This window comes from Rattus rattus, chromosome 15 (genome assembly GCF_011064425.1).
Source record: "Rattus rattus isolate New Zealand chromosome 15, Rrattus_CSIRO_v1, whole genome shotgun sequence".
Lineage (NCBI taxonomy): Eukaryota > Metazoa > Chordata > Mammalia > Rodentia > Muridae > Rattus > Rattus rattus.
Genome location: NC_046168.1, coordinates 20160299 through 20176125, shown reverse-complemented (window position 1 = coordinate 20176125; position 15827 = coordinate 20160299). Strand labels below are relative to the sequence as shown.

Here is a 15827-nt window from a genome sequence, read left to right as displayed (position 1 = left end):
CACAGCCTGTTAAATTCTAGAGTGTAGTCACAACCCCTTAGCTGAAAGCACTGTGTGCAACTGTGATGCAGACTGAGTTTTTCTGACTTCTGAAGAGTAGCATGACATAACTACATCAATAGTTCTCACTGGGGCCAAATTTACAGTGAAATGCCTGTCTATTAAACCATGTTTAGACTTGCAGATAAGACCTGACCGATAGCCCAGTGTTCCTTCTGCCACACTGGGAACCCACACCTCTCCTCAATCCAAGGAAAAGGTGTTAGCTGGTCTACCATGAGGCCTGGTGCACCATGCTGTGACCATGGTGGAAGCTTCTCAGCCTTTAGTTCCTCAATGTTCTAAATTTAATAAATTATAGTCGGAAGCATGTGATGATGATCATGTCCTGAGGAGACCCTGCGAAACTGTGGGAAAGCCTCAGACTTACAATCTGAACTTCCCTCTGCCACTAACTAGCCTGAAGACCTTCCATATGCCACCTATCCCCTCAAAGCCTCAATGTGCTCACCTACTTAATGGGAATAATAATGCAAATGTTAAGAGGGTTAAAGTCTTTGGGATTAAAGTGCTTTTTCCATAAACTGATTTCAAACTGTTATTTAAATATAGTATTATCTTTTGTACTCTATTAGGAAAACCAACAGTCTGTGGTAAAGTGCTCTATACCCTCTAAAGTGAATTAATAAGAAGTCATTTTATTAGTATGAGCTTTCTAACAAAGAAGATCTGGCTTCCCAGGGTTGAGTTGATGACCCATGGTAGACAGACAAAAGGAGCCGTCTGTCCCGCTTCACTTCCTGGCCCCAGTAGACATTCTCTCCTGTGACTGAAGGGTTTTGGTAATAAAATAAGAAAAGTCCCAGGAGTGCTCCTTAAGCCCTGAATGGAACTGGGTGCATAGGAGAGGTGTCCAGCACTAGGTGCCCCCAAGGCACCTGACTAACATCGATTTCTCTGATGGACCCTCCACCAGCCATGATTCATCAAGAGTTCTGTAGCCCACAGGGTTCAGGGTTCTTGGGCTCAGCCACAAGCACAGCTACTGTTCTCCATCTCCCCAGGGCAACTGTTTCCATTTTCAGAGCCCTGGGACCTACAATTGCACACCTAGAGTGGTGATACCCACTTCATGGGTCATGACCTCAGGATGTCCATAAAACCTTTGGGGCAGGAGAAAGCTCAGAGATTATTCATCATTAACATGAGAATCTGAGGTACAGGGTTAGCTCAGACACGGAAGGTTTCAAGGAAGAGGGGCTGAGCTGCTGTTTTCTGGAAAACCCAGACCCCTCTCTGACCAGGCTGAGGAAAGCAGACAAAAGCATCAACACCTAAGTCCTCCTCTCTGAGCCTGGACAGACCATTCATTACAAACAGGTACTGTTACAAGCGGAAGACTGGAATCCACAGCCCTTGTGGCAGCACATAAGTCTGTGCTATGCTTTGGTTTGCTTTGTTTTTGTTTCTGGATTTTCTTCACTTTATAGATTTGACAATTATGTATGATGCTGAGCCCTGGACAGCTAACAGCATGGCACTTTACAGGAACTGTGTGTGTGTGTCTGTGTGTTGTGTGTGTATGTGCGTGTTGGGAGGTGGGGAATGTCTAATGGCCAGTAGTCAAACGCAAAGCAAAGATCTAAATAGAACCTTCCAAAGCCGCATTCTCATGCTGCAAATCTCAGAGCGTGAACAGGTGCACAGTAACTCTCTGGATGTTTCTGTAGAAGAGTTCTCACCATGGCTGGCCAGAGTCAACAGGTTGGGAGGGAGCGGCTTAGAGTGCATGGTCGGCTACATGTGTACCCTGCATGCTTTACACGCATGCTTGGTTTTCTTCTTTTCTACTAATTGTTGAAACCAGGAGTCTGTTTTCAAGGACGTCATTGTAGGAAGGAAGGGAGGAAGGAAGGAAGGAAGGAAGGGAGGAAGGAAGGAAGGAAGGAAGGAGCGATCTCCAAAAATCACAATGCAGAAAGAGAAGGGTTCTGGTGGTTTTCTACTCTTTCATTTTTTCACTCCTTTATAAATCCTGCTGATCTCACTCTTCTGCTAAACTACAGCTTTCTTGAAGGTCTAGAGAAAAGGGTGTTTCAGAAAACAGTAGCCAAGTATCAGAGACCATGATTCTTGCAAACCAAAACCTCAGTTGGATATCACATCTTTCCAGTAAGGATAATAATTATTTTTAAAAACATGGGTAAGCACATAGAGAGAAGGAGCCAGTGCTGGTAGGAATGTAGGTTAGGGCCGCCATTGTAGGAAAGAGGGAGTCAGACTTGGCCTGATTCAGCAAACGCACTAGTGAGGGCATTAGCTTAAGGGAATGAAGTCAGGGTAGCGAAAAGGTCTCTGCGCTTTTGTGCTTATCACAGTTCTGTTCCCAGTAGCCAAAGGACCGAAAGTGACCATCAGCCATGAGTGTGTGTGTGTGTGTGTGCATGCATGTGTGTCCTGTGTGTCTATGTGATATATGTGTGTGTGTGTGCGTGCGTGCATGTGTGTCCTGTGTGTCTATGTGTGTGATATATATGTGTGTGTGTGTGTGTGTGTGTGTGTGTGTGTGTTTGTATGTGTGTGTGTATGTGTGTGGTGCGTGTATGTGTGTATGATGTGTGTGTATGTATGGTTTGTGTATGTGTGTGTATGTGCGTGTGTGTGTATGTGTGTGTGTGTTTGTGTGTGTGTATGTGTGTGGTGTGTGTATGCAGTATGTGTATTTGTGTGTATATGTATATGCATGTAGTACTTATGTATGTGTATGCTGTGTATGTGATATATGTATGTATTTGTGTGTATGTTGGGTGTGTGTGTGTGTGTGTATGTGTGTGTGTGTGTGTGTGTATGTGTGTGTGTGTGTTGTGCTGGAATATGATTCAGCTCACAAAAGAAAGGACATCCTGACATTACAACAACAGGGGTAGAACTGAAGATCACCAGGTAGATAATAAAATCTGGTACACAAAGACAAGGCCACATGAGCGCACCTATGTGTGAAATATAAAAAGTTGATGCTAAGAGATGGAAAGTAGAAGTGTAGTTACAGACACTGGGAGAGTAGAACAAAGGAATGATGGGAAATTTGGATGGGTGGATACCCAGATGCAGTTAGACGAGAGTAAGATGCTCTGGCATTGCCACTGCATGGTAGGATAATTACCAATAACCACAGTGTGCGATCATTCCAAAAGAGGCTGCGTCTGATTGACAGCAAGGGTGGGAGGTGCACAAGAAGGATCAGAGGAAGGAAGAAGAGCAAATAATATAAACATATTAATGAAATTGCTTTTATAAGGCTAGAAGAAGGCATTTCGAATGTTTTCATCATGAATGACAGACCCTTGAGGTAGCTATGTTCCCCTGGAAGTGAACATGATGGCATATGTACATATGTAAAATTGTCACATGGTATCTTGTTAGTAGGTACGGTCTTCATGTATCTGCGTAGAGTACTAATGAAGTTAAGAGTGAAAGACACCAAGATTCCTTCTTCTTCCGCATTCAGATCACTGATTTGCAGACGAAGTTCACAATGTTGACTTAATCATAAAACAGAGATTAGCAACACACATCTCAATGCAATTACTTGAGACAATATGAAATGCTGTAAGGCCTGCTCTAAATTATGTCTAAAGATGAGGCCAAGTAGGTTGGAAATTAGGGGACAAATGTACCATACCTATACTGAGTAATCTCAGAGTCTGTATTTGAACTTTATCCTTTGTGTCTTATTCTATGTAGGACTTGCTTCAAGGAGAATCATACATGCCTTGAAACTATTGTTTCACAGCATCCTTGGCAAGAACAAAGATCTCACAGTGTAGCACAATGCTGCACTAGTATTCTTAGACTTCCAGATGAACACAGGCTTCAGGTTATGTATAATAGCTCCCAAAGTTAATCTACACCTGCGACTGCATGGGTAACTCCCTAAATTAAAGGACACCTGCAGCCAAGTTTAGAGTAGTCTCCTTGGTTTCCTAAGATTTGCTCCTGTTTTGGAATGTTCTTAGCACGGTTTTTAACACGGGACCTGAGACTTTAGAGGAGGCCTCTGGGCCTTTCTTGTGAAAGCAAATTAATGATGTGTCTTGTTTCTGCAGACCCAGGGGGCAGGCTCTCCACGCTCTTCCCCCAGCCACACCATCAGCAGGCCGATCCCCATGCCCATCCGGTCGGCATCGGCGTGTTCCACACCAACGCACACCCCACAGGACTCCCTCACGGGGGTAGGGGGAGATGTGCAAGAGGCGTTTGCACAAAGTAAGTGCTCTCTCCTTTACTGTGTTCTGCTTGTGCCTGCCAAATCGTTCACCAAGATCCACTGAGCAGTAGGCGATTGAAAGTCATCAGAGCCACGGGCGAGCATTCACAGGAGGAGTGTCCAGGTTTTTGGCTTCTCAGGGTCATAGTCATTGTCTACAAAATTTACACTCAAAACCCATACAGTCCAGTTACAAATAGGCCTCATAATTTCTGTTTGTAGTTAAAGTTATGCCGCATTCACACCTGTCCTGAGCTGTGCGTGTCCCACAGAGAATGGGTTGGACATCTCTGCAAAAATGTCCTATCCTTGAGTCACAGCCTGGCCTGTGCATTTCAGAAAGCTCCTGTGGTGATCTTCCTTGCTTCCCCAATTCTGTCTTCTTTTAGCTTCCGTTACCCTCCCCTGCTTTTTAGTAAATCTTGGAAGTCTCGGGGCACAAAAGCACCTTTAAAGTATTTTGTGAAAACATAGCTTCAGTCCATCCTGAGATCCTGATCGAATATCCTCTTCAAAGTCAACACTCAGATTGAATAACCCCAGCTCTTTAACTCTGAGGTGATGGAACAAGTCATCATCTTACAGATCTCTCATGGAGATGCTCTAAAGAACTGTGCCTTGGCCTCAGGAGTCAGAGCTACAAGACTAAGGCTGTACGATCAGTAACAAAGAGCAGAGCTGGTGACCAGGCTTCTCCACAGAGGACCACTGTCTCTGTTTCTTCTCCCATTGCTAAATAAATAAAACTTGACAAAGGCAGTGGAAGAGATCAAGCATTCATTCTTACCTCACAGTCAATCGCAGGAAGTCAAGGCAACAGGAGCTTGAAGCAAATGGTTACATGGCATCCACAGTCAGGAGGCAGGCAGTGAACGCACACAGGCTAGGATTATTTCACATTGTCTACTTCATACAGTCCAGGATCCCCCTTCCAGGGAATGGCCCCCACCAAATTAAGATGAGTTTCCCAAGTCCGTTAAAAATCAAGAGCACCCCGCATGAACGTTCTTGGACGCTAACTTTAATCTAGATAATTCTTCACAGGTGTGCATAAAGGTCCATTTCAGGGGTGATTCAAGATTCTGTCTGAGGCCCCCCAATCAAGTGATTTAAACCTTCTGCTTTCCATCATTCTACCAGTTTATAGATATTTAGAAATTCCCCTCTTGTATGCCTTTCCAGTCCGGCACACTTCACTCCTAGAATGGCCACTACAGTGCATAGGCCATTCTCAATATTTGCCTGTGTATAAACAGCTGTATCGTGTGTGTTTATAGCTCATGGACTCTTTTTCCTTCACACAAATTACACTGTGCATTGCACCTGGGTCTGCAACTCACCTTTTCTTCACATTACAAATATATTAGTGAAGATGTAAGAAAGACATTTGACTATCTTAAAAAACAAAAACAGAAACCAAGTAATGTACCCCAAGGAACCATCTCTGGTGTGCGTGCCAATCATATTTCATGACTTCAGCTAAGCATAAAAATATGGAGGCACTCCTCCAAACAGTGACAGATGAAGGGAGTCAGCAGACAGAAGAAGGAGAAATTGCCAATGAAGGAAAGATGTACAACTTCTTCGTACTAGCGATTGCAGAAATACATATATTTTAATAAGAACCATCCTTCGCCTAGCAGGTTTTCAACATGTTTTTTGACATCAGCCATGTCTAAGCATAGTAGCCATGTGTGGAAACAAAGCCAGCCACTCATCATGTATGGGGATAAAATCCTAACACATTTTACCAGCAAAGCTAGCAGGCTGTTTTCTTCTGCGATGGAAAACGGGGTCTCCTCGTCAGGGCCTTTCCTTCTAAACATGGATAGCGTTCAAGAGCTTCCCACATCATTCACAAATGTCATTCACACTCCTTTTTAATTTTTTAGAAGGGAAAATACCCTTTCTCCAAATCAGATTTTAAGGAACCTACTGTGTTTTAAATCTCCTGGAGCTTTATATTATGGTTAATGGTCTTACTTGGTCTCTTTGATTTAAGTATATTGATTGTTCCCTTCATTTAAGGCTACTTTGTGCAAAATGACAATGTTGTGTTGCTGACAGGAAGCCCCTAGCCCACAAAACACTCGTGCTGTGTAACTCTTGTTTGTAAGTGGCATCTTTGGAGTCTTGACCCCTTTCTTTTAAAGATGTTATGGTAATGAGTGTTCTGTTCCACATCCACCTTGCCTACTCCCAGGCAACCCTCCAGATATCCATTTAACCCTTCGTGTGACTGACATGTAAGAATAATCTTTTTCTACCATGGACTACCTTCTAACAGTCTAAGTTCAGATATTTTAAGAGCAGAAGCAAAACACCTCACCCTTTTTCCCACTCTCTGAGAGCATTCAGTACCTGGTGTCCCAATGTCAAAGTCATCTGTCCTGGGAGCCCTGGTAGGGGACAGAGCCTGTGCTGGCTGGGAGCAGGCTCCAGTGTGCTCAACTGCATGGTCGTGACTGGGGCCACAACAGCTGTTAAATACAACTGTTCCGGCAAGCCGGGCTTCAGTTCCGTGTGGGTTGTCCTCAGTAGGATGTCCACACCTTCTGATTCACTGGGAGTGTTGACACTTATGCCAGGTCACCGTGCCTTATAAGAGTTGACGACGCCTTTCATGTTTCCCAAACTCCCAGGTGGAATAATGCAATCCAGGAACTGCCATTGTTCTCCAGGTCTTTTTATGTCAGGGCCAGTGCACTTTTTATTTCCACTCAGGGGTGAGCCAAAGCTCCCATTCTAGCTGTAGGTTATCAAATGAGTTGGCAGACAAAGAACATAAAAGCCAGGCGTGGAAGGAAAGCTGTGGTATTAACTGAGAACGGGACCCCCGTTGAAGGAATCAGAGAAAGGACTGAAAGAGCTTGAAGGGGCTCGAGACCCATATGTACAACAATGCCAACCAACCAGAGCTTCCAGGGACTAAGCCACCACCCAAAGACATGGACTGACCCTGGGCTCCAACCTTATAGGTAGCAATGAATAGCCTAGTAAGAGCACCAGTGGAAGGGGAAGCCCTTGGTCCTGCCAAGACTGAACCCCCAGTGAACGTGATTGTTGAGGGGAGAGCGGTAAAGGGGGGAGGATGGGGAGGGGAACACCCATAGAGAAGGGGAGGGGAAATGGTTAGGGGGATGTTGGTCCAGAAACCCAGAAACCGGGAAAGGGAATAACAATTGAAATGTAAATAAGACATACCCAACTTAATAAAGATGAAAGAAAAAAGAAAAAAAGAAAAGAAAAGCTGTGGTATTAAATTTCTGCTTCTTTATTGAAGGTTCAAGAAGGAATCTAAGGAATGACCTGCTGGTAGCTGCAGATTCCATCACCAATACCATGTCCTCTCTGGTGAAGGAGCTGAATTCAGGTGTGTTTGGTGCCCTCCTGGGTGACCTCTCACTTGTAAGTTTGCTGTGGAAGGATCCTTAGGTCTCCCTCTAAGAGACCTGATCACAGTGAAATATAAGAGGAGATTTTAACATTTTGAAGGAATTTTTCAGTTTAGTTTAGTGTGTGTGTGTGTGTGTGTGTGTGTGTGTGTGTGCACATGCATGTGTGGATATGTGTGGCTGTGCACATGCTTTGTTTGTGTGAGACCAAAGAAGCCTTCTGATCCCCTGGGCTGTAGATGGTTGTGACTCGCCTGACATGGGTGCTGGCCTCAGTCTTCTATACTAGCAAGAGGCTCACTCTTAACCATAGAGTCTCTTCTCCAGCCCTGAATAAAAGAAAATGAATTGCTGTGTATTAAAGTATTTTATAGTTAATTCATTTCAGTATCAACTTTCACGGGGGGGAGAGGGAGGAGGACTAACTGGTGTCTGGTGTCTGTTGCTGCACGTGGAACCTGGGGACTTTCTTCTAGAACCCAAGCTTCCTGTGGGGCATGGGCCTTTATTTCTGGGTCACGAGCTTCCTAAGGATTCACTCTGTTCCTTCCACTGCCCCCTAGAGGTGGCGAGTGAAACAGAAAGTACGGTGGATTCCGAATTTTCGAGAACTCAGTTTGAGGATCTGGTTCCATCACCGACCTCTGAGAAGTCTTTTCTGGCCCAAATCCACGCCCGAAAACCTGGGTACATTCACGGTGGAGCTACGAGTACCATGCATGGTGACATGTGAGTATCTTGTTCTTAGAAACATTTTCTCAGTAGGCATCCTCAAGAAAGAGAAAAACAAAACACAGAAAGGGTGCAGTTCCCCTTTCGGCCAGAAGAGGCAGAAGAGTGCTGCGTTTACATGTTACTGGGGGTCTGTTCTAAACCGTTTCTAGAAAATCATCAGTAACCTTGAACAGTCAGTGCTAAATGAAAGCCTGGCTCACCTGAGGCACAGGACATGGATAGACCTCAAATAATGATGAAGATTTATTCCCATAAACTTCCTGTAGGTCAAAAACACATCTAGTACAACTAAGCCATGGTATATTGTATCCTAGCAACACCCCATACTGTAGGGTGTCAGTCAAGCATTAGTCTTCTGACCCATGTGACTGACAGAGAGCTCTAACTTGTTAATGATGTCAGATCACAAGACAGTATCATATATGTGTAGCTATAACGTAACTACAGAGTACTCAAAGTACTCAGAGTACTATCTCTAGTAAATGCATATCATATTTGTATCATGGCAAAGTTGTAAACAAAACACAAAGTCACAAATCACTTGTAGTAATGATGAGGAAAGCATTCTTCCAGTTCGCACATGCCACTTCAGAAGATAAGCCATCCTGTCTCCTGAATTTACTACATTTTCACTTAAGGGACAGTCATAGTGCTAGATCAGCCTGTGAGCAAAATGAGTATCAACACCACGCAAGCATTGGATAGAAGTCATTAAACACATGGAATCTCTTTATAAAGGAACACAGTTTGACTCATTAAATATGAATAAATCTGTCCTTCAGAAGCCATTTATAGAGATTATCATCACAAACAGCTGGAGATTCTTTTCCTCTATATGAATAAAAGTCATAGATGGGCAAGGAGCGGCTCCCTAAACACCGGTGGCCCCGAGTTCCAGAAGCCTGGGGCTTGGCTTATGAATTCCAAAGCGTGTGGCTCTAAGCCTTGAGACCTAAAGGCGCTACACTTACCGCTCTGCACTTACATATCGGAGTTTGGTGACTGTAGTGACACTTCCTGAACTTGAAGTCAAGACCCTCAGATTTTCGACCCGTGACAGCTCTCTCAAACTACAGTGCTGGTAGTGCCAGCTAATGCCATTGGTTGTTCGTAGCATCTTGTCTCTCGTACTTTCAGATGCTCTGTGGTCTGTCTGTCTGTCTTCTCAACCTCTGCCATTTGTTCTACTCTTAGCTTTGCACAGCTGCTGCCCTTGATCATTTTCTGGAACTCTTCAGATGCCTCCTGGTGCTCCAGCCAAGGGTTTTGAGCATTGCGTCTCCAAGGGTCTATGATTCACTGAAGAATGATGCTTAGAACTCACATAGTATGTGAACGTGAAGAGAGTTTTATTCTGCAGAAGTCCAACAGGCCGAGATCTCCCATAGGCAACCAAGTTAGCTCAAAAATCTCAATTTTAAGCACATTGGAATTCTGGGATAGAAGAGCTTTCTCTTGCTCTATCTCTAAGCATCCGGAACCACTATTAGGGCGTGAGGGCTGGAGCCTGGACTTTTCTCTATTAGTAACTGACTTGCCTGGGCTTGCCCAGTGCTCTGGCCTAGTCTCCTTAACTGCCAGTTTGAAGTCTGTCATGGAATCAGCCTAGGCTTCAGGGCCTCAGACCCTTCTAACTTTCTCCAACGTGTCACTCACCACTTTATTCTTGGTGCATGAAGGGTTTCGCTCCTTATGCAACCAACGCAGCCCACTCTACCTGTGGTGAGGCCATAAGTAGGAGGGGAATCATTTATTGGGATAATGCCAAAGAGAGATGCCTTCCAGATGGTCCCAACAGGAAAGACTATCTACACAAACACACACACACACACACACACACACACACACACACACGTGTATGTCTCACAACCCTTAATTATGAAACAATCCCAGGCCTCAAATTGCACCAAGCATACACTTTTTGCTGAGTCCTGGCACGGGTTGCCCCCGCCCATCCAGATCGAATACTGTTCAATTGAGCAGAGTTATTTAGTGTTGCAGAGTCCATAGAATGGAGTCTCCCAAAGCCACTGGAAGTTGCCTGGAATAAGTAACTGGAGCAAGGACTCTTACAATGGGACTGTGGCCCTCACCGCCCCTGTGGTTGCAATAATCCTTGGTTACTAGGGTAACAAAGCCAGTTCCAAACAGTCAGACGCCAGAATTTCAGGCTGGCCATTGGTCAAAGATGGGCTGCTTGGCAGACAGCGCCCCACTCAAGACAACAATGGTAGGAAAAGGGTCACCTGGCTGTCACTTGAAGGGCCAAGCAGTCTAATCCCAACACCTTGCTCAGCGGTAGGAAAACAATAGAAGACTGCTTATGCTAAAGACTATGAATTTACATTCCTATTAGTATTTAAGGAAGTGTGACTCCTAACCGGGCACCCTTAGGGAGAGTTGGCTCTTCTGTCTACTTGCCTAAGTTAGCCTTATTTGACACTCCCACTAGGCTTGCTGTGACTGTCCATCTGCAGAGGAAACCTAGGCTGAACGTTGGGGAACTAGCTGAACTAATATTGGAAGAGCCCAGCCTGGGAGGGAACAATGTAAGGAGGAGAGGAAAGTGAGGTGGTGGGGACAGGTGTCAGGATAAATGTGGTCAAGGGCTGAAGGCACTGAACCCACAACAGAACAAAAGTGCGTCAAACTGGTCTACAAAATAAACTGCTTTACAAAGCCAGTGAAGAAACCTGCCAGAAGTCTGAGAGCTCTAGCTCTCAGTCTAAGTAATGAGTACAAGACCAGAAGTAACAGAGTCCTAGAACCCTGTTTTGAAAGCCAGCAGCAGCCTGTAAGAACAGAAGAAAATAGTTAGACCACCATTTAAAATAGCAGTGCGTGCCTTGTTCTATTTTTCAGTTTGCTTTCTTGTCCTTTCCTATGAAATTGAGAATTGCTTGATATGTTATTCAAAGTAGTAAATTGTCATATTTTCCCGTAAATATATGTATATATAGTCATCTTTTATTATTATACATTTTATAATAGCAACCTAACACGTCTTTGCCCCAATCCTAAAACCCAAGCCTGTGAAAAGCCTCCTCACTTTTAACCTGCTCTCCCTTGGTTGCCACTGTTGTTATTAAAATCTCATTGTTAAATAGCACCCTGCGCCTATCCAGACAGAACACCCAAACCAACATGGTTCCCCGTGGAGAGATTTAATGGAAGAACGAGACAAGGGGAAGGGGGCAAAAGAAAGAAGAGAAAAGAGAAAGAGGGCAGAGAGAGTCTGCCTTTTATTTGGAATGTGACATAACTATTCCCAGGTGGAGGTGCAAATTGAGTCAAAAGGTCTTCTGGGAATGTATGGCCGTTGCCATGGCAACACTGACCAAACGTATGGCTGCTGAAGGCAATTCCTGATACCAACAGCCACGGACTGGGACCAGCTTACCTCAAACAATTTGGTGGTGGAAAATGGAAAATTCAGAGGCCTCACAGACTCTTTTAGGTCTGGCCCTAAACCTCCAAAAGTAATACACCCCATAGATGAGGAAACCATGAGCACTCACATTTAATGTCTACCCCAAACCGCCTTAGCTCACTGCTTCATTTCGGAGGGTGTTTTACCCTCAGCACTGCCTAAGTGTGTACTGTTTCGGTCCCACGAACATGGTTTGATTTCGGTGGTGAACCTGTGAGTCCTTTACACGTGGGAGAAGTGGGTGGGAAGGGTCCCCATTTGTGAATGAAGTCGTTCTTGTTTGCTTCTTTTATAAATGAAATTGGAGAATGCAAATGGATTTTCAGATTTAGGGATGGTCGTATGGGTGTGATATCCTAGTATCAAGATACATGATATTATAAGACTTATACCATAAAGTGTGCTTACACATATGTGTGTGTGTGTGTGCATGTGCATAGTACAACACAAAGATTTAAATCATGCACACATTTCCTTAAGTGTTATTTCACTAGAGGGCTCACTTTCCTTTTGGAACGGGGAAAAAATTCTCATGTTGAAACTGTGTGTTCCTTGTAAAGACAAATTTGCCTTGTTGAACATTTTAAGGGGTATCATTCCTTTATGCCATATAAAAACATAAATGGCCAATGACTTCCACACTGGGTTTGATTAAAAGGAAAACAGTTTACTCCCATATTTCTCCACACTTTAGGGTTTTTTTCTTTTTTATTACGTTTTTCCTTTGAGTCAAAGAAGACACGAATGTGAGCTAGGGGCGCTCAGGGCAAACACAGGGGGAGGGAAGCAAAAGCCGCCCAGGAGTCCTGAGTCCCACCCGCTCTCCTCTTTCCTCGACTTCACTCCCAAACGCCTCTTGTGTTTTTCCCAGGGTCCCGGAAGACGGAGATCCTTACCCGCAACCGGAGGATGGCAACTACGAGAACGAGTCTGTGCGGCAGCTGGAGAACGAGCTGCAGATGGAGGAGTACCTGAAGCAGAAGCTGCAGGATGAGGCCTACCAGGTACAGGAGGCCGCGGCAGGCCCGCCCCCTCGCCACGGCCCTCCTCAACGGGGTCCTGCCCATTAAATGGGGGCCTTCCTCCCTCTCTCCTCCCTACCTTCCCAGAATATTCTGGAATTCTCAGTCCACGCATCCCAGGCACCAGTGTTGTAAATGCCTCTTGTAGATGTCTATTTATTCTTCCAAATTCTCATCTGGAAAGTGAAAGGGACCTGTGAGACATTGAAAGAATCATGGCGCCTACCAGTTCAAACACTTCAGGATTGTGAGGGAAGAAAAGTGGGGTTTTTTTTTCCCCTAAATTAAAATATAGGAGCCTGGGGAGGTGGTTCAGTGGTTAGAGCACTTGCAGAGAAAGTGTAAAAGACCGGAGTTTGGGTCTCCAGAATCCGTTAAAATGTCAGAAAAGCATGGCAGCCCAGCCTTAATCCCAGCAATCAGCTGAGAACCCACAGAACATAGCAACTGCAATGAAAAATAGTATAATTACTTACCCTTGCCAAAGGTAATGAATTTGCCCCTGGGGACAGCCATTGCCTGCTTCTCCACAGGTGTGCTGTGGGCCTCTGGGGGCTCAGGGATGTTTGTCTGACAGAGGCCGGCTGGTCCCAGCCCTGGCAGGTGGTTGTTTCCCTCTCTGACTTTGTCTAATGACCACACAAGCTTCTCCAGAGGCTTAGGTCAACAGTGGCCCTCCCTCCCTCTGTCAGGGAAAGACAGAGACTCAGTGAGTCCCAACTGTCCCCTTGCCTCTGTATTATAAAGACTGAGCCTTGACATTTCCCCCAAGCCACAGTAATACCCATGTTCACTCAAAAAAACGCTGCTGCTCTAAATGTGCCTGCCTCGCGCCTTTTCAGCCGAGCAACTGCCTTTAAGAAGCAGTGAAAATGTTTTCCAAACCATTTCAAAAGTAATGATGATGATGGTGGTGATGGTGATGATGGTGGTGGTGGTGATGATGATGATGATGGTGATGGTGATTAGTCTATTGAACCAGCATCTGTGCTACAAAAATGTTCACCTGATTCCAAAGCTGAGGTGAGGGCTTACTCTTTGTGACTTCTGTGGCTTACCTTTAGAGAGAAACTAGGTTTGTATGAAGCTGTCAGGGAGTCTCTGAGAAATCTAAGGGTTGCCATCCTGTAGGCATGCCATGTGAATCTGCACACGGAGGAGAGACATATAGCTAGGTCAGCAACAGTCCGATTTGGGCTATCGGAGATGCCTGCCGGTCCCTGTTCTTCAATTTTATCATCAGTTTCCGGGATTAAGTGACAACGGCCACTATAATTGTAGAATTTTTGGGGGTGACTTTTCTCTAGTCTACAACAAATATTACATTCCTAATGAATTAATAATTAATGGTACGTGAGTAAATTAAAGGGCGGGTTCTATGAATGACAAGATCTAGCTGGAGTTTTGCCGTGCACGATAAATCTCTGGTTCCTCTCTCTTTGCCTTCCCATGCTCAGTGATCTCAAGGAAAAGAGTGGGGAAGGGGCCATGTGTTCTCACTCAAATGCGTATCCTGGCGGACAGTGGGATGGTTTCCTTCCAAGGCCCTGTAAGCTGGCAGTGACAGGGTGGATGGAATGCATCTGTCGCCCTCTGGACTCTCTCTCCCGCTCTGTGTGTCTCTGTGCATGGCTTCCAGCCAAATAATTCACCAGCTTGACTGCCTCACGGACTTGATGTGTCACCTTTCTCGTTTGTGTCCTTTGTCACCCACAGGTCAGCTTGCAAGGTTGAATGCAATATCCTTTTCTCACTCTCCTCTCAAGTAAGTACCCTGTTGTTTGGAAGGAAGCATGGACACTGTAGGCTGAGCTGGGATGCCTCAGCCTAAGCTCATAGTCACTCTTTCTTTCTAAGCGATACGGTGTACTCTGTCGCTGCCACTATCAGAACGGTAACTCCACAGAGCTCCTTATACGCCCGAGTAAATCCCCCTGACATCCCTGGAGTTGGCTTTTTACCTGTTGATTAGGGAAGTTGTCACAGAAAATCCCGTGGTTCCTGAGATGCATTACAGTGTCTGTGGCCACATCACCAATGGCATCAGAGAAGGAGAAGATCAAGTTACTTCAGCATGTCTGGATGTCAGCGTCTTAGTCCCCAAAGAACAAATGTGTTCCTTAGCGAGGGACAACGCAACCAAAGAAAAAAGTCCTTCAGCTTTGTGCTTCGAGGGTGACTAGTTGAAATCCACTGAGGGGGTTAGCGTGATAGAAGCATTTAACTTAAGGCAGCATTTGGGTAATTTTATCCAACTCTAAAGATTTACCCAACAAATTCTCCAATCAGTTTTTTTTTTTTTTTTTTTTTTGACCACTGAAAGACTGACACTTGACTGTCAAGATCACTTGAGTGTCACGGTCCAAGTCTTGGGCTCTGCATTTTATTAGACCCATTTTTAAGTATTAATCTGACTGAAACTAAGCATAATCTAGATAAATGATTAAGCCTTATGAGTTTCACTTTCCTCTGTACATCATGATAAACACCTACCTCACACACAGGAGGTGGTCACGTGGCATATAGTTTTAAAGAGCTTAAGTACACCATAATTAGCTGTGGACATACACACGTGTGCATGGCTCCACTATGCCCCATGCATCAGATCCCATGCAGTACTCAGGAGCTGCCACAGTCCTCGTGGAAGTGTGTGGGGAAAGTCATTTCAACTTTTATAAACAAGCCAGGACTCAGCTACCGGCAATGATGGAAGAGCCCACTGCCCCATAAGTCTAGATGGCTTCTCCAGCTCTAGCTACTGGCCATCTGGTCCCTCATCACCCTCATCCCAGCCTAAGCTAACACACTTCCTACAGCAATCAGCCTGGCCTGGCTGAAGGACCTGTCTAGAGCAGTTACATAATCCTTCCCAACTGTGGGATCACATGAGTCTGCAGGGCAGCCAACAACGCACTCTGCCAACCCTGGATGCTAATTTTAGGAACGAACATATTTCTTCAACAACATTTCAAGTAGTA

At 45.0% G+C, this 15827-nt stretch overlaps 1 protein-coding gene across 2 annotated transcripts in view; it reads left to right on the top strand.

Moving 5' to 3' along the window:
- Dtna (dystrobrevin alpha) overlaps positions 1-15827 on the top strand; it is a 358388-nt gene that overhangs the window by 337413 nt on the left and 5148 nt on the right. For both annotated transcript variants that reach the window (XM_032886201.1, XM_032886199.1), the window contains 5 exons: positions 4107-4266; positions 7551-7640; positions 8226-8391; positions 12699-12831; positions 14566-14614. In XM_032886201.1, coding sequence (XP_032742092.1) covers positions 4107-4266; positions 7551-7640; positions 8226-8391; positions 12699-12831; positions 14566-14583 — 567 coding nt within the window. In that variant the 3' untranslated portion in view covers positions 14584-14614. The remainder of the gene's footprint in view (positions 1-4106; positions 4267-7550; positions 7641-8225; positions 8392-12698; positions 12832-14565; positions 14615-15827) is intronic.